Source organism: Meleagris gallopavo, chromosome 17, assembly GCF_905368555.1.
Source record: "Meleagris gallopavo chromosome 17, MGAL_WU_HG_1.1, whole genome shotgun sequence".
Classification (NCBI taxonomy): domain Eukaryota; kingdom Metazoa; phylum Chordata; class Aves; order Galliformes; family Phasianidae; genus Meleagris; species Meleagris gallopavo.
The window spans coordinates 8,432,555-8,460,364 of record NC_139420.1 but is presented as its reverse complement, the minus strand read 5'-3'; the positions used below and the strand labels follow the sequence as shown (position 1 = coordinate 8,460,364).

The 27,810-nt window shown below is 46.6% G+C and overlaps 1 protein-coding gene across 7 annotated transcripts; it reads left to right on the top strand.

Moving 5' to 3' along the window:
* The first annotated feature begins 707 nt into the window (after positions 1-707).
* Positions 708-27,006, top strand: GGT1 (gamma-glutamyltransferase 1). 7 transcript variants are annotated; one of them, XM_085238266.1, is made up of 13 exons: positions 708-827; positions 17,831-17,998; positions 18,615-18,742; positions 18,946-19,035; positions 19,613-19,805; positions 20,711-20,868; positions 21,725-21,871; positions 22,013-22,149; positions 22,956-23,143; positions 23,980-24,107; positions 24,662-24,774; positions 25,795-25,908; positions 26,230-27,006. In XM_085238266.1, the coding sequence occupies exons 2-13, from the start codon at positions 17,835-17,837 to the stop codon at positions 26,374-26,376; spliced, it is 1,707 nt and encodes a 568-aa protein (XP_085094392.1). In that variant the 5' UTR covers positions 708-827; positions 17,831-17,834; the 3' UTR covers positions 26,377-27,006. The 7 variants fall into 7 exon arrangements, with proteins under 7 accessions (XP_085094392.1, XP_085094393.1, XP_085094390.1 ...); XM_085238267.1 differs by lacking the exon at positions 708-827 and adding an exon at positions 1,411-1,560; XM_085238264.1 differs by lacking the exon at positions 708-827 and adding an exon at positions 6,830-6,972.
* Positions 27,007-27,810: the final 804 nt, after the last annotated feature.

Genomic DNA, 27,810 nt, shown 5'->3' with positions numbered 1-27,810 from the left:
GTGTCCCACTGGGATCCCATTTGATGTGTTGTGTCTCACAAAAATATTTCTAAAGAGCTTTTTAAATCCCTGCCTTAAAAGGGACCGCAGCAATTTCTAGAGTTACACTTCCATAAAATAATTAAACCATCTTAAACCTATAGAGGGGCGGCTGAAGGCAGCGCTTGGTGCTGTTAAGCTGCTTTTGGCATTTGAAACTGCCAAGCACACAGATTATATTGGCTCTGAGCATCTTAGCATGCTGCTAAACCGCTGAGAGCAACCATAGCCCCCAGGGGAGCACAGGACCTGCTGTTGGTGGTGTGTACCTTACCTCTGCCTCAGGCTTTCAGATTGTCCAGTCGTGTCTGTCCATGGCAGAAAGATCCTCAGGGTCCTGGTGTGCCCGACTGCTTAGCTTGAGCTTTTCCAGGAGGCTACAGCACAGCCCCGCTCCCTCCAGCAAACAGGTTTCCCCTCCTTGTATGTGCTGTTAGCACCACAGCACTGCTCAGCACCTTTGGGCTCTGTCAGGTTCAGATAGTGCCCACCTGTGCCACTTCTTGTGCACGCAGCATGCTGCTCCCCCAGTGCCCTCCTTGCAGCCATGCCTCCTGCCGAGCTGCAGATGGAGCCTTTCAGACAGGCTGTCAGAGCCCATGAGCCTCACCAGATGCATTCGCTGCATTAACCTTTGAAGCCAAGTGATTTTCTGTTGTCAGAACAGCAGAGGCCGGCAGACAACCTTCCACCCTCCCCTCCTTCTTCTTCCTCCTTGGCCTCTCCTGTGCTGACCGTAGCAGTTCTGCATGGCTTTGCCTCATCGCGTCGGTCCGCGCAGTTCACCGGTGAGGAATTTCATCCACGCCTTAAAGGGCCGAGTGGTTGAGGTTAGGGAGATCTCCAAGGGACTGCAAGCAGTCCTAAAAGGAGGGAGGTGAGAGGGAGAAGAGCTTTAGGGGGGCTGGCCTCGGGATGGTTCTTGTGAGAACGGTGGCCGAGTGCCCTCATCCTCTGCATGGTTGTGGCACAGGGCAAGGGAGAAGCACTGGGGTTGCTTGAACCCAAGAGGGACTGCTGGCCCTCGGCGTCCCTCCCTCCCTGGGGCTGCTGGTGTGCACGAGCCTGCTGATAGCTGAAGTGCAGTCTGACAGTGAAACAGGGCAACTGATCCCTAGGGGTGATTTCATCCCCTCTTTTTCGAGCCAAACCCAGGGCTGCTCCACGAGCCGAGACAGCGAGCCTGTGCTTGGCGAGCACCAGGAGCCGGGAACCAGGAGCCTCTCGTCTGAAAGGTGCCCAAAGCCACGGATGGGGCAACCGGCCCACGGCGAGGGGTTGCAGCCGGCCCATCTTTAAGGTCCGCTCCAACCTAAGCCATCCTACGAAAGGCGCGGACCCGCTCGCAGGCTGCGTTGGAATTTCCTCCCGTCTATGCCACCTAGTGCCCGACGCCAGAACTGGGGCTGCCCCGACCTCACCGCAGCCCTCGGAGCAGCCCGGCTCCCCGGGGACGGGTCTCCCTCCCCTCGGCGCTGTGCCGGGCTCTGGGTGCCGGCGGGACCCCGACAGGGGCTGCAGGTAGGAGCGGGGACGCACGTGTGCACTGGGGGAGGGGCAGCGGCCCCGGCCGGGGGCTGCAGGTGAGGTCCGGCTGAGCTCCGGGAGCTGCAGGCAGGGAAAGGAGGGCCCGGGGCTCGCCGTGACCCCGCCTTTGCTTTCCAGGCGTTCTTGTGATGTTTTAATGGACTAGAAAAGACTGACCTCTGTCAGAACTGGAATTCTCCTTTTTGATGGATTTCAGTGCTGCTCCAAGGGGAGCGAGAGCAACCTTTGCTTAGGGGAACACCAACAAGTTTTGCTTAGGGGACCACCGTAGGCAGAGCTCTTGTTTTTGTATGTCAGCACAGTTTGCCGGGCATAATCTTTTGTGCTATGCTGTTTCTTAGTGAGTTCCTTGCCTGGAGTTGCTTTCCAAGCAGCTCATGCAGCTGGTGCTCCTTTTGCCAGCTTCGATTCTTAACTCTGACCTCTTGAGCCTTTTCAGGGAAGTGCAATTGCTCCATACAGACCCAGTTCTCTAAGCTCTAAATGGAATGGGATGAAGCAGGATCTGGCAACACCTTGCTTCCTTCTCGCTGTGTTTTTTCCACAAATCTGTGGTTTAGTGGTGGTGAAAGGAGCTGTTAGCTCCCATTGACCAATACACACTTCTACTTCCACTGCACTGAGTTCCATCTGCTCTTATTCATGCTGTTTCATAATATTTTCAAGTTTTCCACAAGCCTTTCAAAACTCTCCTTGATGTCTTTTGCTATCTCCATGTATTGTATGCAGCTGTTTCCTTACTCTGCTCTGCTCATTCTCTTCTCACAACTTTTATTGGCTGAAAACCATTATCTCATATCACTTCTCAGAATTTTATACTCACAGCTTCAGGGAATCAGTAATGAAACTGTCCAAGGAGCAGATGGATGTAACTTAGCTCTCATGGTCACTCCATGAGGCCATGAGCTTTGCTGCTCTTTGTTTTGAGCCATGCTGCTTCTGAAACCTAGCTTTTCCCATTCTTCTTTTTTTATCTCTATACTTACGTAAGCCTGATTTCTTAGGAAGTCTCAGTATCTTTCATTGGAAAGGCAGACTGGCCCACAGCCTCTGCTAGGGTAGGGATGGCTCAATGGTTTTGAGGCTGGAATGCCCGGGGCTCTCCTGGGGCTGCTATTGATTGTGGTGCCTTACTGCTTTTGAAAGGGCTGATCTTTGAAACCAGGGCTCCAGGAAGTCATTTAGGGATGTGTTTGCATCCTGCTGAGTGCTGAAACTCTGGAGATTGGAGTGGAAAGGAAACCCATCTTGAAACAGTCAGTGTTTATCTGCTTTCCCCAGCCAGAGCTCCATCTTCCTGCAGGTGGTATTTCCCCAAAGCATCCCAAGGGCAGCAGCAGGCTGGTGCTCGTGTCCAGCCCCAATTTGCCTGAAGGCCAGTTGGTGCCAGCTGTGCTCTGGCAATCTTTGTGCCTGCAGCCACAGCCGTGCTCTGCGTGGTGCTTCCACACCTGAAGTTGTTCTCTCCCCAGACGGAGCAGTGTAAGGACACACGACAGGCTCCCCAGCAATCTCCTGGCTTCTCACAGGTCTGTAGGCTCCTCTGCTGCTGTCCTTCACTTCTTCGGGTCTTGGTGTCCCTTGGGGCTTTGCATCTTCCCCTGCACAACTCCCTCCCCAACCTGAAGGTGTGCCACAGCCTGTAGCAGCTTAAAGGGTGGAGGGGGGATAGCAAGAGCACTTCTCTTTGTCCTAAGAGCCCCTTAATGAACAGGGCAGCACAAACCATCTGTTCTACGTGCAAGAAACAGAATTCAGCGTGCTTTATTGCCAACCCAGTGGCAACAGGAGTCAGCCCCTTTCTCTCCCCAATCCCAACACTGCCTCCCCGAGGCTCAGTCTGTCCCTGTCCTGCGTAGGGTCGGTGCTGCTGTAACCTGGGGACATTCAGTGCTGCGGAGGTGCTGACCTTACGGCTGTGGCTGGCCCATCTGGTCAGAGCAGTGTGGGTAAGGGGATGGCCACGCTCCCAGCTCCCCTGACGCGTGACCCAGCTTTAATTACAGTGACACTGCTGTTAATTAGCAGCTCAGAAACTGTGAGTGTGATTTTCATAAGCTGAGAGTTATGCAGTTTGTCCTTTCTGGAAAAGGTGCGCTGCAAACAGAACTGTAATTAAGAAGCACACACACAGGGCCAACGCTGACTGGTGTGTGAAGTGCATCTGTGAGCCCAACCTGGCATAGGGGCCTTCCTTTGGGACAGTGCTGGTGATGGAATTCCCAAGGGACCACTATGTGAAACAGGCAGGATTTGGCTCTGTTGTGAGTTTTACAAAAGGCTTTTCCCAGTCCCCGCAGCCACTCTTTGATATCGAATTGTTTCCTTGATAAGGATGAGTCTCCTGAGTGTCATCTCCCTGTTGCATTTCATTCCTGCAGCCGTTGCGTTTCCGTGCCCTTCTCAGCGATCCCAAATCAAAGGGATCCATGTGCTGTGGGGAGGCAGGAAGCCCTTTCAAGAGCAGCCAGCACTTCTGGGAGCCGCAGATCTGAGCATCCAGACCGAGTCCTGGGCTCCTGAACTCTGCCTCTCTTCCCTTCTCCTTCCTGCTCTTTTTTCATTCAATGCGCTGTGCCCAGCCTGTCCTGCTGTGCCTGGAGGTTGAAGTTTACTTCTGGCTGAAGGAGCTCTCCCAGGGGAGTGGACTTTCCCCTTCTCTCCCCATTACATTCAGGGCTGATCTCACCTGCAGATCATCCCTCTGCAGATCATCTGACCACACACGGGAGGAGAGGGTGGAGGGAGGCATGGCAGCAATCAGTAAACACGTGATTTCCCATGTGTCAGAGAGCCGTGGGTTGTCCCCAACATATGGGGGACCAAGGCAAAGCAAAACGAGGGACTGGGGAGGGCACTTGGTCCCCTCCATTTGTGCCCAATGGGACTGGCTGCTGCAGCTCTTGTGATCTAATGTCTGTGTTCGCAGTACGCTTTGTCTTGACCTGTATCTTTGGGAGCCAGGTGGTGGTTTCCAATCTGTTGCCATTGTCCTTGCATGGAAGCAGCTTGCTCCCTTGTGTACCCAGTTTGGGCATATCCAGGAGTGTGTCTGAGCCTTACAGCCCTGAGCTCTGCTGGTCCTCAGGCAGAACAGAAAGCAGATTTGTGGAGATCTGTGTGGCAGACCTTGGCTTTTCCTGAGAAAAAGGTCCTGGTTTCTCTAGTTTTAGGGTCCTCTTGCTTTGGTTAGTCTTCAATGGCAATTAGTCACCCAACAACTTTCTGTAATAAGCTGCAAGTTTTCCATTAAGTAGTTCAAACACTTTGAAATTCTTTTCAGTTCCTCTGCTGCAATGCGATCTGCTGTCATTTTTCAGGAGGTACCTTCATGTTTTATTCATTTCCTGTTTACAGCGGGGGAGAAACCAAAGCTATGAGAAAGAGAGCAAACAACAGCCCACGTAGCTGCCGGCGCTGTGCAGTCAGATCGCTGTCAGCCCCTGCACTTGTCACTTCCAGCTGCGTCTGAGTTTAGAGTATATATTGGATACGTGACAGAGAAAAGCAGTGATGTCTGGCAGCATGCTTAAGGGGATTTGGGGGAAGATTCCTAGTTTCAGCCCTGGGCAGAATTGTCTCTGTTCCTTTGTCTCGAAAGTGAGGATATGAATGGTTTTTTTTCATCTGAGCCCATAAGGCGTCCTGATAGGAACGTAAAAATACTGTCGAGTAGAACACATTTTTGTAATGATAAGAATTTGGTGGTCTGGACAGGCTGTGGTGTTTGGGAGCGTTGTGCTTTAACCCCAGCAGACAGGTTTGCACCAACCAGACCCTTGTTGGCTCTGAACAGGTGAGATGGGGGAGAGAATCAGAAAGGTAGAAGTGCAAGAATTGGGATAAAGCCAAGGAAACCCCAAAGTGACAGAACAAGATCATGTTTCTGTAAATTACAGTCTTACATACATAAGAAAACGTCCATCCTGGATGTGAATATATATATTATGCAGCTTTCCCGTAAGTTAAAAAGTGGATCTAGCTCTGGTTTTGGTTTGGTTTGTTCCTGTTTTGGTTCCTGTCACACTACAACAAAGCAGCCACAAGTCTTTAAGGTCAGTGAGATTCAGACCATGATTTGGCACATAGGAACACTCTCTTTAAGTGTTCTAGATAATTCTCTTCCTTATGCTGGCACTGTGTTATGGAAATGGGGTGGAGGGGATCTCTGACTGAAAACTAACTTAATAGGGAAGGAGAAAAAGGAACATAATTCCCTGTCCAATTGCACAAGAAGCTCTGCTTATGACAGTCATTTGTATGTTCTTCCTTCCCCACCCTGACCTACAAACCAGCTGTGGAGGATCCTGTTGGTGTGGGATTTTGATGGAATGAGCTGGGCATTTGTTTGGCTGTTGTATGGAGCTGGTGCCATTGCTGGCAGGTGATGGTAACTCGGATTTCCACTCCATGACCCCCTAGAGCAACCTTTTCTGGTTGTCTCAGCTGAGAAGATGCTCGCATCGCTGTTAGACCTGGCATCTCCTGCTATACAGCTGTACCAGAGATACTCAGCTAATAGTGTGTAAGCTGAGTTGGTCAGACTTTGTCCTAATGCATGACATCGCCTCTCACAGTCAACGAAACCCTTCAGTGAGAGATCAAAAAACATTAATGACGGAAGTTGAAAATGATTTTTTTTTCCTTTTGAGAGCAGTGGTACATCCTTGAGAGATTTCCTCTCCATTCAGAGGCCACAAGACTTCCTCTGATGGAGAAGAGCAGGATGTACCTCTCAAGAGCTTCCCAGGTCAGCAGCCAGGATAATCCCTCTTACGTGATAAACATTTCTTCACCTCTGCAGGGCTCCCAGCCCTCTGGCCCTGAGTTGGGCAGTGCTTCAGCATCAGCTAACTGGGGAGAGTGCAGGAGTGGGTATGGTGGTAGTGATGCTGTAATGCAGAGAGCATCTTTGCTACCAGAGCCTGTGATATGGGCAAAGCCAGTGACTGGCAGGGCATTGTTTGATGCATGAATAAATGATGGCCAGTGCAGATTCACTCCTGGGACCCAACATCAAACTACTGTCCTCATTCAAGACTGATCTTTCCTTGCTCTCCACCCTGCATGCTGTTCCGCTTACCATGAGAAAGTACGGCATGGAAACTATCTGATCGCTGTTCCAAGCTTGCCCTGTGAGCCAGCAGTTCTTCAGGAGGGGGGTCAGGGGCTGTGCCTTCACTGCCCGAAAATATGACTTCATTACATCACCTCCTTGGCTGACCACTCCCATGTATAAAGTCTTGCTGCCACTCAGCTTTTGAAATCCTTGCTTCTGGGAACCCTTGAGGAATAAGAGGCAAGAGGACAGGGCAGAAGTGCCTTCTTCTGGTGTTGCCAGCAGAAGGGTGAACTGCACCCAGGGAGAGCAGAGCTTTCAAAGTAGTGAGTAAATAGCGTGATTTTATTGTGTTGTCTTCATATTTTGGTTGGATTGGGGCATGAATTAGAGGAGTTGTTTCTTTCCCTATGTTACATCTTTCCTGCTCTTTAGTTATGCTTTATGGAGGGTGTTTCACAAGCCTTCCAGCCCACGTCAATAGAGTGTTTATGTTCTATAAGGACTGCGGGATCTCAATCTACCTCAACGACTTTGGCTTCTCTCAAATCATCTCCATATTAATGAAGGCCAGATCACAGGTGCCAGAGTCTTGATCTGTTTTGCAAATATAATTTAATGTACAACACCGGGCAAACTATTTAACCTCTGTGTGGCCCATTCAGCTCTTGAAGATGCCTGGTCTACAACCAGTTTGCTTATGGTCTTCATTCCTAAATGAGATGGAAGAATTTTGTGGAAAAGCTGATATCTAGGGTCAAGAAACAGACACAGTTTTCCCATGGTTTTGCCTGTAGTATGAGTGGATGTAAAGCAATGACAAGTTTTCTTCACAGGTAGCAAGGAGGAAGGCTGGGAGGCAGGTGCAGAAGGGTGCAGGTACTGTGGAATGGTATTGGGAGTTACTTTCAGAAGCAGAATGTGGGAGAGGCTTCCAGCTGAGGAGTCGAAGAAAAACTGAGCTGTCGAGGACAACTGCATTTGTGTGTAAAGGAACAGATTCTGCCCAGAAAAACAAATATTTAGACATCTGAGGGACCAGAACCGTGCCTAGGAGACTGTGTGCTCATTGCCAGAACAAACAGCCCTCCCAGACATATGGACATCAAAGACCTGGTCTTTGTTATTCAAGGCTGCTCCACTGCAATCTATCTCATTTATTTGTAAAGCCCTAATCTAAGCAGGTGGTATGATTTTAATTTTTTCTACTGGAAACGGAGATCTCCAAGTTCCACTGAAGTCTGTGGAAATCTCTTCAGTGAATGCAGCCCAAAGGCCTTTTTTTTTTTTAGTTTGGAACCTTCTTTCCTGCTCAGATGTTGTACAATCAATAGTTAATTAATGTGTTGATAATGTTAAACAAACCCTCTGCAAAGGACTAAGAAAGTCCAAACTTCAGCTGTGATCTGAGCACCTCCAAGTGCATGCAGAGGGCAGGCTATACTGAAGAAACCTCTGCCCTTGAGAGCGGACATTGTATTTTTGCCCTTTCATCTTCCCCTTTCCCACACTTCAGTATTTTTCCGTTGTCCTGTCTGCCTCCTTCACTCCCTCTTCTTCCATTTTTCCCTTCCAGCACTTTAGAGATTATTCTTTCTCCTGTTATTCCACCTTCTTTCCTCCTCTCTTCCTTCGTTAGCCCTCTCCCCTGTTTTATTCCAGCACGGTGAGGTTGAGTGAAGCCATGTCAGGCTGCTGAGCTGATTGCTGGCTGCTGCAGGAAAGGCAGGTCTGGCAACAAGAACACAGTGCCTTTGGTAGCCCAACAGAAAGGCTTTGCAAAGATGAAAGGGCTTCATAAAGCTGATAAATAAATGGTACATGTTAGTCCTGGAAAATTGAGATTGATGTAAAATTTGGGAGTATTGACTGAGCCTAGGTGGCGATCAATGAATTTATCAGCGAGGAAAGGTAATAAAAGAAGAGCCTTGAACCGTAACAATTTCCAGTAGGGAGGAGCCGGAATGTTCGCGTTGGTTATCAGATAGGACTTAAGTTTTAATGACCTGGTCCTTGTTCCTGTCATTGTGTACGGCTTTGATATATGGAGTTATTGTAGAAAGTCATGAACCAACTTGAACAGAAAATAGGAAATAACATCCTTTATTATCCAAATCAAGAATGCTCTCTTGAAAAAATGAAATAGCAGCGTAGTAAACTGCTCTCTCTTCCATGCTTCCATCCTCTTCATTTGGCTAGAGGATGACACAAGATATAAAGAAATCTCAGGAAATACCTCTTTGCACTGACCCTTCTTATAACCTAAGCCATATGATCTACACATCATTATGCCTTTTGTAATCCATCTAGGTACCTCATACTGCTGTCTATTTATAAGTCCATTTAGATTCATCTCCCTTCTGCATCTCGATTATTGTAAGGATCGTAATGACCTCATGAAAATCCTTTGTGATCATAACTTTATTAATGTTGCTGGTGGCATGAATCCGTGATGTCAGAAAAGTACAGCTTCAAGAGGCTTTATCAGGATTTTCACTCTTTAGACATATCTCAGTGATCTTAGCAGGAAGCAGCCTTACACACAACTAACGTGTTACTGGGTACTCAGAACCTCTCTGATGCTTGCATTGGGATAGCACTGGATTGCAACTTTGTTCTGTTAGAGGAGAAATGTCCTTATGGAAATGTAGCTAACCTGCAAAAAGAGGATATCTCCTCGATTCTGATGATGTATTTATTGAAATATTAGGAAATGAAGAGCTTGGGTTGTGTGATCCGCAATAAAAAGAAGTCTGAAAAGGAGACTCAATTACATGATTTATGTAATCAGCTATTGCTGGTGTCATTTCCTGAAATTCTTACAACAAAATCAGTACATGATGAGAGATGAAGCAAAATAGAAGTGCCTTCATGCTTCCTGATGCTTTTCAGTACCCACAAGATCCACGGAAAGGCTCTGGAGATATTGCTTCATATGCTGCCAAGTGCGCTCCATTAGAGGAAGAGGCAGAGATTTCACTCTGCTGCTCATGTTTCAGTAGTACCCACTAACTGTTAGAGAATGTCAGAGATGGGCATGTCACCAGCATCACAGTCAGAGATAGCAAGCCCTGCAGAATGTACTTTTTTTTTTTTTATTATTGCAATGCACTTCCATGGACCATGCTATTTCTGTTTGAGGTGCGGCTGTGCTGCTTAGTCATAACAGGACAATGTACTGGATTAATGACTACACAGAGATAAGTGACTTTCCCAAAACCACATACAATTGAAATGCTGGAGCTGTACGTGTGCATAGCAAACTATTTACCTACCAGAACCAGAAGTACTATCTTCAGATTTCTTAAGATCCTCTGACCCCATCTTCAACTCTCCTTGTACATAAGTGAAAGAGTAACTTGCTGGGGAGTGTCCAGCTTGTTCCAACTCTGCACTGGTGAGGATGTGCCACAGATGAGACTGCACTGCCCTTGAAGAAAAGCCATAGGATTTGACTTTCAGTAATGGGGCAAAGAGTAAAAGTTCTTTTCCCTGTCCCCTCACTTAGGTGTGAAAGACTAAAAGTACATTTTATTTTGTTTGGGGCAAAGGGCAAATATCTTTCTACACTTTATTTAGAGGAGTACTAGAAAGTCTCTTTTGAAGATGGGCCCATGGAAACTCCCTTCCAAATATCTCAAGGCTAGAATGCTTGTGTTTTATAACAAGAATTTGAATAGAAAGGAGATGTAATTTTAAGTAGAGGAGGTATGGCTTGTGTTCCCAAAGTTTTTACCCTTGGTGCTAAGATAGATTTTGTTCATGATTCATTGCAGTACAGGTACTGTCCCTCTAATGTAAATAAGGATCCAGTGTGTCAAAGGTTGGACTAGGATGGACGAACTGGACAGGTTTGGAATTGAGACATTAAACTACTGATCCTGGTAAGTTAAAAGATAGCATCTAGGAGAGCTGACTGTTATCCAAGCAGATTTTGCTTCACCCAGTGTGTGCAGGACAGCCTGCTGACTGAAAAACCAGCTTAGGATGCACAGGCTTGGAGCCTTGCTGTGACCAGATTTTAGGCAGGCTATGATTTGTCTGTGTTGTGTTGTGTTCTGGATGGGCACTGAACTCTCGTGTTCAAACTGGCTCTGAGCTGCCTAGTGTATGGGAACTGCTGAATCACAGCCTGAACCTCTGATCGATCGCCTGAGGCGAGCAGTGAGTCAGCCACAGGAGCACCGGTGAAGGCAAATCACCTGTGCTGCCAGAAGGGGTGGAGCCTGGCTCACCTCTCCTAGACCCATTTAAGAGCTGACCACCAGTAGGAAGGGATCTCTTCTGGAGGTCTCTCTTCTGAAGTTTTGCAGTGAGCCCAGGATATGAGTAAGCATCCTCTTTTTGTTATTATAACTGGCTAAGCCAAACTCTCTGGTTTATTTCATAATTATAACATCTTTATATTCACTGATTGTACACTTACCAAGATCTGTACAGCAGCAGAGAAACAAGCTTTCATTGCCGAGTAATTAGAGTTCAAGGGCAGATATTGCACCTTGAATTTGGGTTACTGCTGGGGTTTATGCTATGCTGCTCAATAGCAAGTGAGCTGCAATCTTTGATCTGCAACTGGAAGCTGAGCAAACAGACACAGGATTACTGCTCAAAAGCAGTAAGTGAGATTTAGTGGTGGAGGACAGGTTTCTCCATCTCTAGGTATCTCTTCTGTTATCCTCCCTGCTATGGGAATGGGTGGTTGAACAGGCAGTGTGTCATCTTATTGCAGCTGGAGCATTAAGCTGAACTAGAAGCGATGATGGTTTAAGTTGGTGTGTAGCTGGGATTGCTGAAGAGCTGATCAGTGACCTTCTATGGCAGGTGGTTGCTCCCATTTGGCAGAGGATGCTCCAGTCAAACATTGTCACAGTTAAATCTGTCAGTGTGTCTGGGTTTAAGCTGCAAGGTACACTTTAAAACTACAAACTACAAGGGCACCATTTGGTTGGGCAAGAGGAGTATTGACCATACTGGATCCTATGGAGATGGGCACTTGGTGTGACCATATATTTGTTCAGTTGCTTAGCCAGAATTTATGAGCTATCGCCAAGATACAGAAAGATTCATCTTTGATCATGTAGCAAAGGAATCAAAAAATGAATAATTATTCAGCTGGTGATAGACAACATTTATGAGTGCTAAGCTGTGCATATTAAAGGGTGTTGGCTCTTGACTCTTCACCTAGTCAATGATTACTTAAGCATTCCTCCAGTACTGTGAATTCAAAAGTAATGAGTTTCAATGGGTTAATCTCTGTAAGTAGAGCTGTACAAATATCAAATAGTACAGCAAGCTTTGGAGAGCTCTTAAGGAAAGACATGTGTTTACTGCTAGCGCTACAGGAACGTACTGGCTCAAGAAAGGGACTCACTGCTTCAGAAAGGATATTCAAAGGATATCAGTAAATAAGGATCTGTGCGAAAGGACAGAACAGATCAGTGGAAATACTCTTGGGAGGTAAGGGGAAGTTAGAAATGACATAAATTGAGCCATTACCCTCACCCTTGAAGTGCTGTTTGGGTTTTCTTCAGCAGCAGAACATGTTTTGTATGTTTTTTTGGTACATCAGATGAAAGTTTACATAAAGAGAATGATAGGACCTGACTATTCTGCCTGAATAAGCCCAGTTCTAATAAACAGCTCCCAGTTTATTGGAAGCAGATATTCTGAAAACATATTTTGCAAGTGGTGGGAGAATAAAACTATTTTAATTAAACGTTTTGATTTTAAATTGGAGGTGAGTGGGAGAGCAGTGTTCTGAATGACTTTGTAAAACTTTAATAACATCCATTTTTTGTGATGCTGGATTAGCTATGGCTTTGACATCATGGCCTCATAGAGTTCATCTGAAGCCTTTCTACCTATAAAGTACCTGTGTGCATCAATAAGCCCTCAATGCCAGGCTTGAAGCAGAGAATGCTGAAGACTTTTAAGCTGTGCCTGAGGAGAGGGAGGCAGCAAGATGTACGGGTGCAGGTAGTGGGACAGGGGCTGATGTGTTGGCTGTGCAGAAAGGTTGAATGGGGCTGTTGTATTTCTGTGGTGAAGCAGGAGCATAGGGTTAGTACTTGGGGACTGCTCTGTGCTCCTGCTCTGGGCAGGACCAGTGCCCAGACCTGAATTTGGAAGCCTCTTTGAACTTCTTTGTGGCTTGACTGAATTTTGCTTTAGTTTCTTTATTGCTGATGCAGGTGAAGACTGCACAAGACTTCTACTTGAATAACTCCTGGTGGGTAGTACAAAAATATATTAGTTCTAAATTCTAGGCTAACACCAGAGCGTAACACCTGTCTCATTCTGTGAGACCCCAAAAAAGGGCTTAGATTTAGAATATGTTTGTTTGTTTTGAATCCCAACTACTTCAATATTTACATCACAGTTTTCCACAGCAGTCTGTGTGAAACTTGAATCAGGAAGGATTTCCTTTGTAAGGGGAGGCAATTGTTGATCACTTGTTTGAAATCTCTCAAGGGCATCATTTGGACAAAATGGGGATGGTTATGGAAAAATGCCTGCTGTTCCCCATTGAGATCAGTACCTGGCAGGAGACTCTGCTTGTCTGTCTGCACGGGTGAGCGTAGGAGAACCAGAGTTCTGATCAGAGGCATCCCAGTGGCTGCTACTGAGTAAAAGGCCTGAGGGGAAAAAGTATTTAGCACATGAACTTGTAGATTGGAATCTCAAGTGCCTTAAGTACATGTCTTATTGCAGTAACTGCAGGGCAAGGCTGCAATAGGGAGGCTGATTGAGAGAGTCAGACCTTTGTGTCTGAGTACAGGATGGAAGGCAAAGGGGAACAAGCCCTTCTATCTTTGTTCTCAAAAGGATAATGCTTAGAAGCATATATTTCAGCAGAGCCGTGGAAGAGCAGGGTTATGTGTGATGGTTTACAAAGTCACAAAGCTCTCTGCCATTTGGGTTAACCCAAACCTGTTGGTAGAAATACTGCATCTGAGCCATTCCAGTTCTGCCCAGGAATAAGTAGCCTGCAGCAGCTCACTGCTGCTTTGGGACTATTTGGGGAGAGATGTGAAGATTCCATTGCAGGGAGCTCTAACCTGGCAGGCGGGAGGCAAATTTGATGTAAAATGTACATTTATAATCTTAGTTCTGTCCTTGTTGTTGTGTAAGGTGATTATCCTCTTGTGTTTACATGATTATACCATATATTAGCCTTCTGCAACCTAAGAACTGTGAATTATGTAATAAAGGAGTGCTTGGTTGAGAATGGCAACGTAAGCTTCAAATCTGGTATATAAGGACAAGGCAGAACATGCCCTGGAAGACATAAAAACAGTTTTAGTGGGAAAAGGGCAAAAGACCCTGAAGAGTTAGCCAGCGTCATGCTAAATCATGTGGAACTGCTAAAAAACAGAAATTTATGCAAAGGTACAGTAAGGATAGCCCACAGAAACAAATAGATCTCACTACCTTTTTTCCCTTTGTAAGAGGAAGGAATGCATAAACCCACAGAATCAGTTCTGGACAGCAGTAGTGTACTTTCTGTGTTGCTTTTGTCCTAGTTTTCTTCAATGCAAACTCTCTTGGAGCAAATAACCCCAGCTAATTAGCTGCTCAGAGGCTGATGAGTCTGGATATTCCCGCAGATGAAAGCTGAAGTTGCTGCCCACTGTTCTTAGTGACAGCTGAGGGAAGTTAGCACAGTTGTACCCAAGAATTTAAACAGTCATCTGGCTAATTAAGTATGAGCACAGACCCCAACTGCTAAGGCTTCCCACAGGTGAACCATTTGCTGTTTGTTACACCACCTCTCTGTGAACTCCCAGTGAGAAGGAAAAGCTACATGATGCATTGGAGACCCAGCAACAGCTTGATGGGAACGCATGTCACTTGCTGACATCTAAATGTGGCCTGGCCCCATGGTAGGCTGCTGGGAACAGCTCTAGGAAGCAACTGCTAAAACAGATCTTGTGCAAGAAGGCAGGATGTGCATACCAGATCCTGAAGTGTCAGCCCAAGTAGCTGTCATAGGGTCTTATGTATGCTTCAGGTGGTTCCACCTATGTGATCAGTTGTGGGCACCTTCGTTAGGTTGTCATATAATGGTAGATCAATAATGGGACCTCCACTGTCAGCCATAAAAAAAAAAAAAAAAAAGCCACTGATGGTTCACTCTATGCAGCAATAGGGTTTGATAACAATATTTCAATTCTTGGTTACTAATACGTGTTTAAATACAGTAATGTTATTGCTATGCATTTGACTTTGGGTTTACTCCCTCTCCTTTAGTTCTCCTGGGTTTTCCCTGACCCTGGCAAGTTCCGTATTTCTGCAGCACACCCACACACCACTGACAGAACAGTTCAAATGCTCTGACCTCAGCCCAACACTGCCTATCCTATTGCACCAGGACTCCTTCAGCTCAAAACCTGCAGTAGTGTTTAAACAAAGTTGTGAAAATTGTGACGTGTCTGCCTGTGGCACAGTGGTGTTGCTCATACAGGTATAACTACTCCTTGCTGGTCCTGGTCTCAGCATTCATGTTACATTTCATGGCTAAGACTGGCTAGTGGACCTTTATGACACTGGGAAATGAGCACGATGCTTTTAATGGCCTCATAGCTCCTCTCTCCAGGAGTGCTGCTGCTGGGACTGCAGTGCTACCCAAGCTCCCAAACAGCTGCATTTGGCAGAGGTCTGGAGGTTAAAAGCAGCCTCAGCAAACACCATAGTCAGCTCAGGTGGTGGTGCACTTCAGAGCTGGGGTTCAAAAGGAGCACAGGTGCAAAAACTCCACTGTTTGAGTAATGAGATGGGACAGGTGAGGAGGGAGAGTGGGTATTTGCAGGCTTCTGGTCTGTCTCCCAACTGCTGCATGGGAAACAAAAACTGTTGGGTTCTGTTGTGTCACAGCCAGAAAGGCAGTTTGGACTGCACGCAGGATGCAGGATAGACTGTGTGCCCACAAAAGAGGTCACGAAGCTTGTGGGAGTTGAGCAGGAGGTTGAGGGGATTATTCTCACCTGAGATTGCTCTCTCTGCTGCAGCAGAACACAATGCCTGGGGCTGGCAGCCAGCTGGGAGCTGTGCCTGGGGAGTGCAGTGAGCTGGAGGGCTCTTCTTAAGGTTAGTGCACTCACCCAACAGCTGAGCATGCAGCACTGAGCTCTTCAAAGGCTCTTCAGAGGTGAAAGAGAGAGCAGAGTTCTGAGGTCAACCCTTCTCTGGTGCTCTTGCATGACGAGGCAGCAAATCTTCACAGGTGCACAGCAACAAGGCAGGCAGCCGTGGAGAACCATGCAGTCCAAGCAGGAGCTGATGGGTTAACATGCCAGCACTGGGCTGGGGTCACCAGGGGCTGGAGGGACAGCCCAGATGAAACAAAGTACCTTCTGCCTAGCTGGAGTGCAGATAAAAGATCCCATGGCATTTCTTGTGAAGCCTGGAGGAGACTGCCAGTGCTGAAGCCAACAAACAAAACTGTCTTTAAACTCTGAGGCTGTGTGTGAGCTATTGTTGGGGACATAATAGCTTCTCTGTTTCCCTGCACAGCAACTGCTCTGCAAACACACCAGCAGTCTCTTTTAAAAGTAGTTGAGTGTAAATCAAGTTCTGAACCTGGAAAGAGGTTTCATCCATTTACCTTTCACTGACCTTGGTTGACATTTGTTTACAGAACAGCACATACAGCACACTGACACCCTGATTTGAGTTGCCTTACTTGGAAGCAGACATCTTTTGTGCTCTGAGACTTGCAGATAAAAGGCTTGGATAGAAAATGGATATTCCCTTATTTGAAATAAGCAGAATGGGAGTGAGGCTGAGGGGCAGTGCTTGCCAATCTCCTCCCTTTGAGGAGTGCTTCTTTTTGGCTGGCCTGGCCTGTTTCCTCCTGTTAGGTCAGCATTGGCACGCTCATTGCCTCCTTGCTCTGCAAGGCACCAAGTGCTGCTCTGACTGCTGGAGGTTCCTCTGCTTTGGGCAGCTGCATAGCCACAGAGGCTGGGGTTGGTGGATCTGCTCTTCGCTCCCAATGCCATGGATTGGTTTGTCTCTGAGGACAGCAGGTGCTTTGGTAAGGTAAAGGATATCTTGGCTATTGCACAAATGTAGTAGTCATGGTGGTAACTGCATTGAACTGGGGGAAGTTGGTCCTTGAAAAAGCTATGTTGAATTTAGGTCTTTTGGTTTTGAATAGTCCTGTAAGGGGAAAGGAAATGGGTCAAAGAGTAGTTATTATTCATGAAGTGTCAGTCCTAGCAAGATGTCAATGACTCTCCATCCCCTCAATAGCTCTTAACTTATCTTGGTGTGTGTGTGGAACATCCGTGCTGCAGGTCTGCTCAGCGTCCTATGTTCACCCACTGATGAACAGTAACCCTGTGCACTCCAGGAGCATCTTTGTGCAGGATGGAAAAATATGGAGACGTGAGCGCTGGCAATTGCCTTCTAGAAGTGGCAGCCTTAAGGGAAAGCTGCTCTAGCCAAGGATCCTGAACAGGAGGGTGTTGTGCTTGTGGCCAAATAGCTTCAGCCAAGGTGACATGTTAGTGACTAGGATGTGTGTTGTAGTGGTCACTGAGGTTAAAGCTCTCCGTTTTTGTTTTTTTTTTTCATTGAAGATGATGTGACTCAAAAACTAACAAAGACAGGTTGTTACTGAAGTCATAGCTGCTGGTTTGGGGCTTTTTCATTTCAGGGGCTTTAATACTTTTGAGCTGTTACTCAGGGGCTTCCAGGAGTCTCTGGAGTGCTCAGTGAAATAGACCACTCTGCTAATGGTGTGGCAGTAAGGGGTAAAGGGGAAGCTGGTAAAATCTTTGGAGTTGTTACAACAGTTGTCCTGCAGAGAGAAACCATAACAGCAGTGCTCATAGGAAAGATCTTGATATGAATCTGAGCATGGACATCTATGAGAGGTCCAGGGAAGGAGGTAGCTGCTCACTGCCTGCAGCTCAGCAGTCCATAAAAACTCACTGACAAGTAAGGGCTGGAGAAGCAGGAAGAACATCACTCTGATGTACCTTTCGAGGCCGGAATTGGGCTCTCACTACCTCTGGTCACTCCTTCCAAAATCACCCATCCATCAGCAGAGCTGCTGGGGAAAGAGGAGAAACAGTGGATATGGAAGAAGACAGACGACAAGCCTCCTCTTGTGCCTGATCACCTTCTCCTTAGCAGCCCCAGAAACAGCAAGGTTGATGATCCTGTCTCTTCCCACAGAAAGATGAGGAAGCGCTATGTGGTGACTGGGGTCCTGACTGCAGTCCTGCTGGGGCTCATCTTGTTCCTGGCACTCTTCTTCGGGCTGCGCTCTGACTCGGTGGACACACACGTCTATAAAAGAGCAGCTGTGGCTACAGACGCAGGGCCGTGCTCAATAATTGGAAGGTAATCACTAATTCTGCCACTGTTCTTGTGATCTGTGAAGCTCTTGCTTGAGATGAGACAAAACTGTTCTGTTTCACTGATGCGCAGGTGCACTCAGCTCCCTGTAGACTAAGGAGGCTGTGAGTAAACCTGGGCCCTTACCATTCCCAACCAACGTTAATGCAGTCGCTCAAAGGCAGTACAGTAGACAAAGATTCCCTAGGCACAGAAACAATAAGAACGGGAGATGCTTTTCAAACTCCTTAAAATACCTTTGTTAAGCTGTTCTCCAGTTCTAGATGTACATGCTGCAGATTTCAGGCTCCTTATTCTCATGTATGATGGATGTGGCTGGAATGCCAGTCTCCTCCAGGTACTTTGACACATCTTGCTGCTTTCAGGCTAGTTTGAATGCATCTTTAATGAAGGTCAGTCTGGTCTGTACCCAGACCATCAGGTTCTCTTGTCTGTGGTGATAGAAGCCCAAAGCTGTTAGTGGGGAACCCATAGATCGGGTTGGATAAATGGGCATTAGAGAAGATTTGCTGTATCTGCTCTGATGAGGTGACTCCAGAGCTCAGAGATAGCTGAGACACTGTGGTGTGTTGCCATAAGATGCTTCTCTTCTGCTGCACAGGGACATCCTTCAGCAAGGTGGATCTGCTGTGGATGGTGCGATTGCAGCTCTGCTCTGTGTTGGACTCATGAACGCTCACAGCATGGGCATTGGAGGAGGGCTCTTCTTTACCATCTATAACAGTGCAGGTAAGCGACAGGGCTGTACGCATCTGGAACAGTTCTGCTCCTCTACCTAAAGCACAAAGAGGTGATTTATGCTACCTGAGTTAAGGCTGTCCACAGAATAACTGCCAAGAAACTGCTTCCCAGTGATTGGGCTTATTCTGCCCAGACTGTGACTGGTGCTGAGTTCAGAGCTAAATGTGATCTTCCTTCCTCTGTCTTTAAAGGAAATGTGGAAATCATTAATGCGAGAGAGGTGGCTCCTAAAAGAGCAACAGAAGACATGTTTGGGAACAACACACAGATCTCTCAGAAAGGTAAAGGCAAAGGCTCTTTCCAGTTCCCTTTATGGTGACTCCTGGAACTGGAGAGGAATGGAGCCTTGGGGAAGGGCTGATGAGCGTGTTGAACTTCTGGGAGATGCTGGTAAAAACAGGATTGAAGCAAACTGCTGTATCACTGTGCAGTGTAGACAGTCTATTGCAATTGCTGCTGCGATGTGACAAAAGAGATTTTGGTGTGTGCATGCGTGGACGTTGCCATATACATATAGCTGTGCCCTCTTACTCTAGTGTATTCAACTCTGATGGACTCAGAACTGCAGGCAGGTATGATGCCTTCTGTGTTCTGAGTAGCTTTGCTCTAATACAGAAAAGTGAGAAAAATGACCCAAACACTTGAGTTACCAGCAAGAGGATAGAGGTGTCAACAATCTTGTTAGCATTGCCTGCATGGACTGAGCCAGTAATAATATGTGTGATCCCTGCTTAAAACCAAGGCCAATAGATAAGCCTTCCTCTACACTACTGCTTTTTCTTTTTTGTTTTCTTTTTTTTTTTTTTTTTTTTTTTCCCCCTTGCTACTGAAGACTTACACGTTTCTTCTCTGCTCCAGGAGGACTGTCCATTGCTGTTCCAGGAGAAATTCGTGGCTATGAACTGGCACACCAACGTCATGGCAAACTGCCTTGGAGAGACTTGTTTCTGCCCAGTGTCAAGTTGGCAAGAGAAGGATTCCCTATTGGGAAAGGCCTTGCAGCAGCCATGAAATCAAAACAACAGTCAATTGAAAGCAATCCTTCACTATGGTAGGTAGAGCAGTTGCGTAGAAAAAACTGACTGAACAGAGATGGAGCTGAAGTAATTCCTGGGATAAATCTGATGGCAATGTTTGAATCCCCAGCCTGTCCTCATGCTCTGAGCACCCTAAGTTAATCTTACTTGTCTTTTGGGCAATTGCAAAGCATGTTCCTCTCCCTGAATATCCCATCTGTTGTCAGGGTGTGAGGTTTCTAGGTCATCTATTCTTCTTCAGTCAGCCTTCCCAAAGCAATGCCTCTGATCATCCACTTCTGGCAATGATTACGAGCATGAAGGGTTTTAAATGCACTTCCTCTTGCAGTCCCATGGTGTCTGTGTCCAGCTCTACTTGAGATCGTGTTTAGTCTTTTCCTGCCAGCTGCAGGTTGGTTTGTAATGTAAATGGGATGCCTGTGCTCCTGTACTTCCTTCTGGCGGGCCCACAGCATCAATCACATCCGTGATCGCTGATGAGGGAACTAGACAGGGACCTGTCTATTTGAAAGTGCTCCATTAGGAATCCACATGCATTCTCCTGCACTCACTGGAAGCTTTGAGCCTTGTAGCTTCATAGCCTGTGCTCTGAGCTGAACTGCTTCCTTTCAAGGACAGTGGTCACTCGTGGGTGTCTTGAGGCAGTTGTTAACCCAAGGAACAGGCAGGGGAGAGTGGACTGCCTTGAGACAGACTGACACTCCTGCAGGCTTCACTGAGCAAATTCTGAGAAATCACTGTTCACTTTCATGTTCCTATGAAAGACATCAAGACCCATGGGGCATAGCTCAGGCAGTTCCTCTTCTCTCAGGATGACAACATGAAGACAGATTTAACTAAATCTGTTAGCTGATATGGGTACACGTGGTTTTGAACATGTCTCTCACATCTGGTCTTCTTAATCCCCTTTCTCTGTCAGTGAAGTGTTCTGCAAAGATGGGAAAATCCTGCAAGAGGGTGATATTGTCAAGATGCCTAAACTAGCCAACACGTACCAGACTATAGCTGATGAAGGAGCAGATGCCTTTTACAAAGGAAGCCTGGCAGAACAGATCATCGCTGACATCCAGAGTGTAGGTGAGAAACAGAACATCTGTCTAAAATAGCGTGAGTGACCTGGGTGCTGCAGCTTCGTGTGCAGGGAGGAGCTTTGACCTGCAGAAGCCTTGGAAGCAGGTCATGCCTGCTGCCTGATATCCCACCTCTGAGGTCTGTGGCAACAGGAGGCACAAAAGAAGCCATTAGTACTTTAATGGTTGCATTTGAAACTCGTTTAGAAATGGACAGTATGTTCTGTGTATTTCTATACCGTAAGTCTAGCAAGCCTATGTGTTCCTGGACATAGTATAGTAGGTATGTGGAGCCTGACTCCATCGAGCTTCTACCTCAAACAATACATACGTGGTCTTATATACTCTCAACGTGTTTAATCTCTCAGTGCCACTAGATGGTGGTACTATCCTATTCTTACTAGCTAGCATTCCTTAGCTTCAGTGAATTTCACGTGTATAGGTCATTTCCTGGCTTTATTTGTAGTGGCTAATTACTATCTTCCCCTTTCTGATAGGAAAAGCATTGGAACATACATGTTATTCTGCTTGTGGAGTAGCACAAAGCATCTGCACTCAAAAGCTGCATCCTTCTGCAAACAGGATTCTTAAAGGACATCTTGTTCCTTGACATTGCTAGTGTCCTTTATAGAAATAGATGGATCACCAGCCTTTTGGCTGTTGTAAATTAGTCCAGCTTCAATACTAGGCTATCTGAGCCTCAGCTGGATCTATCAAGGAATAAATTCACCGCCTGTGCAACTTTCTGGATTTATCTGTGACCCCTTTTGTTCTTGCTGTGATGTGTGGCAGTAGAGTATTATTACCTTCCCTTCACACCAGGGATCACAAAATCAAATTGATGGTTTCCTTTTCTGTTCTAGGGGGCATTGTCACGATGGAAGACATGCAGAACTACAGAGCAACAATAGAAGACCCTATAGAGGTCAAGCTTGGAGACTACACCCTATACACACCTAATGCCCCCCTGAGCGGCCCGGTGTTAGCCCTCATTTTCAACATACTGAAAGGTAAGAGTGCCACTGAGCAGTGCCATACAGGCAGTAGGAGTAGAGACCAAGTTTCAAGATGGCCCCACCTGACAGTTTTATTAACGTCCCATGGAGTATGTCTTTTTCTTTTGTTCAGAATGGTTTGTCTTCTGTTGCCAGGATATAATTTGTCTGCTGACAGCATCAAAACTGTGGAGGAGAAAGGTCTGACTTACCACCGCACCGCGGAGGCCTTTCGCTTTGCCTATGCCAAGAGGACTTTGCTGGGAGATCCAAAGTTTGTCAACATTACAGAGGTACCTGGCAAAAGCCTTTTCTTTCTGCAACACCCAGGCTGAGTGGAACATGACACTTTGGTTTTGGGTGACTAAACAGGCACTGACGTATCTCTGAATATCAAGTGGCTAAGCTGTGAGGGATATAAATGGAGGAAACTTTTCTACTATTAGGAAGCACAAAATCCTCAATTGACTGGGAGCACTTGAGTTTGGTCAGGGCTATCCCTCCCTGTTTTTTTTAGTCTTTGGAGCCTTATTCAGTAGATGATACTTCCAGCACCCCTGTAGCTCTCTAACCGCAGTCCTGCCTGTAGTAAGTGGAACTACGGATGGGAAGGGGTGAGGCAGGATCCCCGCTTTTCCCAACTTCATACTTTGTGCTTTTACTTCGTGAGTCTCCAAAAGCAGCAGGATCTGAGCACAGCCCAGCCTGATGGACACAAATTTGCAGCTTACCAAGCAATGACCAGAGCTTTGGTCTAGTCCTCTCAACCTGATCCCTCTTCTCTCATCTCTGAAGCAAGTGTAGCAGTGTTTGCCTACATCTTTACAGCAGTGTTGAGGACAGCTTTCCATAGATCTACAGTAACGGATACTGATTAAATTCCCACACAGAGGGGTGCATTGTGCAGCTTCTTCCGTGACTGCTTAAAATGCTCTTTGGTACAATGTCCATCTTTCAAGAAGAAGGAAAACCCCCGCTGGAAAACTATAGCCTCACTGATGGGATTAACCACTCTTCTATGGTCTGAAGTGTTGGATATCAGCCTCGTAACTACATGGCTCTTAATCTGCTGAGTAACTGCATTGGATTTCTCTGACAGGCAATCAGAAACATGACGTCTGAGTTCTTTGCGGATAGTCTCCGAAGGAAAATCACAGACAACACCTCCCATCCAATTGAATACTACGAGCCAGAATATTACACTGCAGATAGTGCCGGCACCTCCCACCTCTCCATTGTGGCTGATGATGGCAGTGCTGTGTCCGCCACCAGCACCATCAACCAATAGTATGAGCTCAGATCTTGCTTTTGTGTAGGCCTTTGCCATCTTCCTAGTGGTGGTTTCTGTGGTTGGTATAAAACCTCACCGAGCTGTTATCTCTGTAGCAGGGCAGTGATGGGAAGCACTGTTAATAGGCACTTGTACTGCTGAGCGTGTAGGTCAGTTCTTATTGCTGAGACTTGTGTAGTTGGGTCAGAGTGCAAGATGTGTGAAGTGGGGTCCTGTCCTCTGTTGTGTTGGGTTCATCCACCAAGGAAACATCCACTGCATCTGGATTTTCCCATAAGCACTGTTATCGCTGCAGGCTCTGATTTCCCAGGCATCTGGAAGAAATTTGAGTTAATGCAGCTGGCCTGAAAGTACAGTGTTTGGCTTCGGGTGCTGTCAGGAAGAGCTTTGTTCTGTAAATATGGCCTAAAGCTGGGGGGAAAGAGGGGAGGAAAGGGAGGAGGGTTTTTTCCTGTCCATAGAAAAAGTCTCTTGCTTGACACATCTAAGCAAAATGCCAACCGTTCCCAAATGTGGCTGCCTTTGAGTTGTGCTGCCTCTGAAAGGAGTGCAGGACTGCCCAGCTGGGAAGGGAATTAGTTGTATTTCTCTGCTGTGCTGTTTCTGTCTTCAGGTTCCGTGCAGGGGAGCTATACTGCAGCACTCTGGGTCTGCCTTTCCTCTTCGTGTAGTTGTGTGTTCCTGGTATGAATTGCTTCCTTCCCCGCAAAGGGTGGCGGAATGTCCTTGCCAACAGAAGGGAGTGGAGATTTACTCCCAGGTTTCACATTGCAGTAATTCACCTGAAGTTCTTCCTGGTTTTGACGTGTCTGTGCCAACTTGTTTTGTCTAGCTTTGGCTCTGATGTACTATCCAGTGTGAATGGAATCATATATAATGATGAGATGGATGACTTCAGCTCACCTCACATTATCAATGGATTTGGGATCCCTCCTTCTCCAGCAAATTTCATAGAACCAGGTAGCTGTAAACTACCTTCCTATCTTATTGTTGAAGCTGTATCTTGCATTAGTATGCACCGTCAGCTGACTCTCTGTGCTCCACTGGGATCTGTAGGGCAGCTTCAGGTAGATCCATTTCATGCCTCTAACTTAAGCTCCCTCCCTGCTCCATCACTGCTTCCTGCAGAGCCATCTCATTGCATGTAATGTGGGCTGGGATTCTGCCACCTTCTTGTACCTATGCTTTGGAGGGAGACAGGGAAGAGAAAGGACAGAAAGGGAAGTCCTGTGGTGTTGGAGAGGCAGCTGTGTGATAGACAACTCCAACTGAAACAGCACCATAAATGAAGGAGCCTTCAGCCCCCCTGCACAGAAGACCAGGGCTAAGCTTTGTATTGTGGGAGCAAGGAGGAGATGTGTACAGGAGACAGTGGGACACTTGGGATGAACAAAACATGAGATGAGTTAGGAAGGTGGATATGGAAACTTTAGGTTTAGATGTGCAGCAGGAGCTGGCAGTCTGTAAGTTACAGGCAGGAAACTGAACCTCTGTTGCATCTGTGTCCCCAACAGGTAAACAGCCAGTGTCCTCCATGTGCCCTTCCATTTTGTTGGATAAAACAAAAAAGATCAGGATGGTGGTTGGTGCTTCTGGAGGAACAAAAATAACCACAGCAACAGCACTGGTATGTGATGATGTGGACAAAGCAAAGTTGGGGAGAGGCAGTGTTTGGGGTAAAGGATTCAAGTCTCTGCCTGTGATGTGACCGTAGCCATGGCTTCCTGCTTCAAGCCTGGGTACTGAAAGAGAGGGTCCTGCCTGACCTTCAGAGGAAACAGACCTCCAAACCCAACTCCTGCCAAAGGAAGAAAGGGCCTCTAACAATTACTTCCTCCTGTGACTCCAGGTCTTTTCCTTTGGCAAGTTGTTCTTATCACTTGTAAGAGATTTGTGACTTTAGGTTTGACTTCTGGATCTCTACGAACCAGTCTCAACAATGAGTTTAGAGCCATTCTCATCCAAGCTCCTATATATTGGGTGAAAGTTGTGCAGAAGAGCTAACTAAGAAGTTTTGCCAGGCAGGGTCCCTGTGAGCTGCTGTGACAACCATTGAATGGCCCAGTTAGACCCAAAGTAACAATGGGAGAAAGCTGTCTCCTTGTGCAAGTGCCTAGCCATTCAGAGCATCATGCTGGGTCCTGCTTTCTAGCTAAGGTAGAGCTCAAGTTTCTGCAAGAAGTGTTACAAGCAGCTTGTGAAGTTCTTGATGCTATTTTCACTTGGCAGCAGCTTCAAGCTGTGATCTTAGTAAGCGGGGATGGGCGAGGTTTAAGAAAACCAGTTGCACAGCAGCCAGAAGCTGTAAATGTATGTTTACACTGAGGTGACTGCTGTGTGCCAAACAAGCAGCAGTGCCTTACTCACAGCAGGATAAATCCAGCTACAGTAGCCTGAGGATCTGATCCTTCTCCTGTGTTCATTTTAGCCATTCGTGGTCTCTTTGTGAGGGAATCATCCTAAGTATATACAGCCTGACTTGCTGCAATGTACCCATGAGAGGGAGCGCTGGAAGAAGAGGGAACTACAATTTAGATCCTCTATGTTCTCTAGGGAACATCCTTCAGAAATCTCTGCCTTTGTTGCTGCAAGGGTCAAGTCTCTTTGAAGGCAAGGAGCTAACGTTAAGGCTTTTTGCATCTCACAGGCAGTCATCAATTCCATCTGGTTTGGTTATGATGTGAAGAAAGCAGTGGAAGAACCCAGAATTCATGATCAGCTGTTTCCCGACGTCACGGAGCTTGAGGAACAAATAGAGGAGGTTTGTCTGATTTGAGGCTGGGGTGTTTGTGAGCTTTTTGTCTGGTGCTGGTCCAGAGTGCTGGGGAGATGCGCATGTGGAAAATTATTATGTGTTGCCAAATGTTTCTAGGGGAGCAGCACTAAAGCTGACAGGTCAGTTCTGGGCTGTTTGAGTATACTTTTATTCTCAGTCCCACAGAAGAGGAACAGCTTATAGTTCTAGGAGACCTACGTAATGCAGGCACTGCATGCTGGGGTATGCATGGAGGATTCAGGACACAGAATCCAGCCCGTGTGCAGTTTCTCTCTCCTGTTGTCCTCATGCCCTTCTGCATTTCAGGGTGTAGAAGAACAACTACGGATGAGAAAACACAACACAACGCGGGGGGGCAGCGGCATTTCGGTTGTGCAAGCCATTCTCAGAACAGATGATGGATGGGCTGCAGCCTCTGATTCCCGGAAAGGTGGCATCCCTGCAGGCTACTGACCCAGCTCAGCTCTTCTTCATCAGGGCGCTAGTGACACTGAGTTGTGTCTGGGAGAAAGATCCTTTAGGTCTGCAATTCAGAGACTTGAACAGGAAAGGGAACAAATTTGCCTGTGGTTCTAGTGACAGAACTGGGACTTAGGTTCTCAACAATCACAACTGAAGTGCCTCGTGCCACAGCAGTGTGCTAAATCAAACATCTCTACCAGGATGTGATCTACTTGGAGAGTCTGTTCTGCCTTGAAGAGTTTGATTCCTGCTTCTTCTCCGTCCGGGAAGTGTTTCAGTTAGGAGGAATGTCCCTGTCACAGCCAGAGAAGAGATTTCTTCTTGTTTGTGTAGACAGGAGTTACAGGACCCTGAGGACAAATTAATAGACCCGTGCCATAGGAGGGAGCTTGGCTCCAAACTGGGATAAGCCTTCACAAACTCACTGTTGTTTTTTTTTTGTTTTTGTTTTTGTTTTTAAAAAGATGTTTTCTGCTTTTCACTTCAGCTGATTGTTGGAGATGAGCGAGTAACAGGGGAAATGGCTTCAACCTTTCTTATGTTTTTGTTGAGAAGGTCTAAAGGGAAGATGCTACCTGTAAAACTGAGCACAACTAAAACAAATAAAAATGGTGTCACGTTTTTCTTGCCCACACAGCTGATGTTGCCAAAAAGGATGGTGAGAGTCTCCATGGACAGAATTCTCCTGAGATTTTGCTTTCTTGTTCACTCCTTTGGTGGAGCTATGAGTGAAAAAATACATATAGTTAAATATCCAAAACAAACCTGTTCTTTCTCCAGCTTGCTTCCTACCCCATCATACTGCAGGCCTGGGTTCCAAGGAAATTAAGCCTCTAAAAAGCATGCTGCAGCTGGTCATTTGAAGGTAAGCTGCAATTAATCAGTCAGTGAGCTCTCAGTAATCTGTATCTGATTTGGAACGGCTAACAGTGTCAATGCCTATACACAGGTAGGTGTTGGTGTTCTCTTACCAGCATGGGCTGAAATACCATGTCGTATAAACTCTGCCTAAGATCAAGAAATGAGTGTTCCCAGTTGCTGCCAGGCTTTAAGGAGTGTTCATGAAATCCTGGAAACAGTAGTAATAGTAACTAATTGCATCTGTTTGGCTGGTGGAAACTTCCTGTCAGACCATAAGAGGCTCAAAATACACTATGTACTGAAGAGAAAATGAAAGCCTGAAATTGTAGGCATTACATGCTGCCTCTGTCTCAGTAGTTGATGGAATTGATGTGAGTCTTCAAGGCAGGAAATGATAGTGAGATAGATGATGCTTTTCATAGGGTTATGACACTGAGGAATGTATGTGCTTATATAACTCCAACTAAACAAGTGACTTTTACTGAAAGGAGCCTGGGATGAACTCTGTGTCTTTTTCCTCAGCTGTTACTGATGAGGAGGTGTTCAGTGCAGCTAAGGCAGTAA

What these genes read in the sequence shown, in the direction of transcription:
- GGT1 (XM_085238263.1), top strand. Translation starts at nt 16,386, where the DNA reads ATGGATATTCCCTTATTTGAAATAAGCAGAATGGGAGTGAGGCTGAGG. An exon ending in CCGTGCTCAATAATTGGAAG is followed by an intron (nt 17,999 to 18,614) that starts GTAATCACTAAT and finishes TCTGCTGCACAG; the next exon opens with GGACATCCTTCAGCAAGGTG. An exon ending in TACCATCTATAACAGTGCAG is followed by an intron (nt 18,743 to 18,945) that starts GTAAGCGACAGG and finishes CTGTCTTTAAAG; the next exon opens with GAAATGTGGAAATCATTAAT.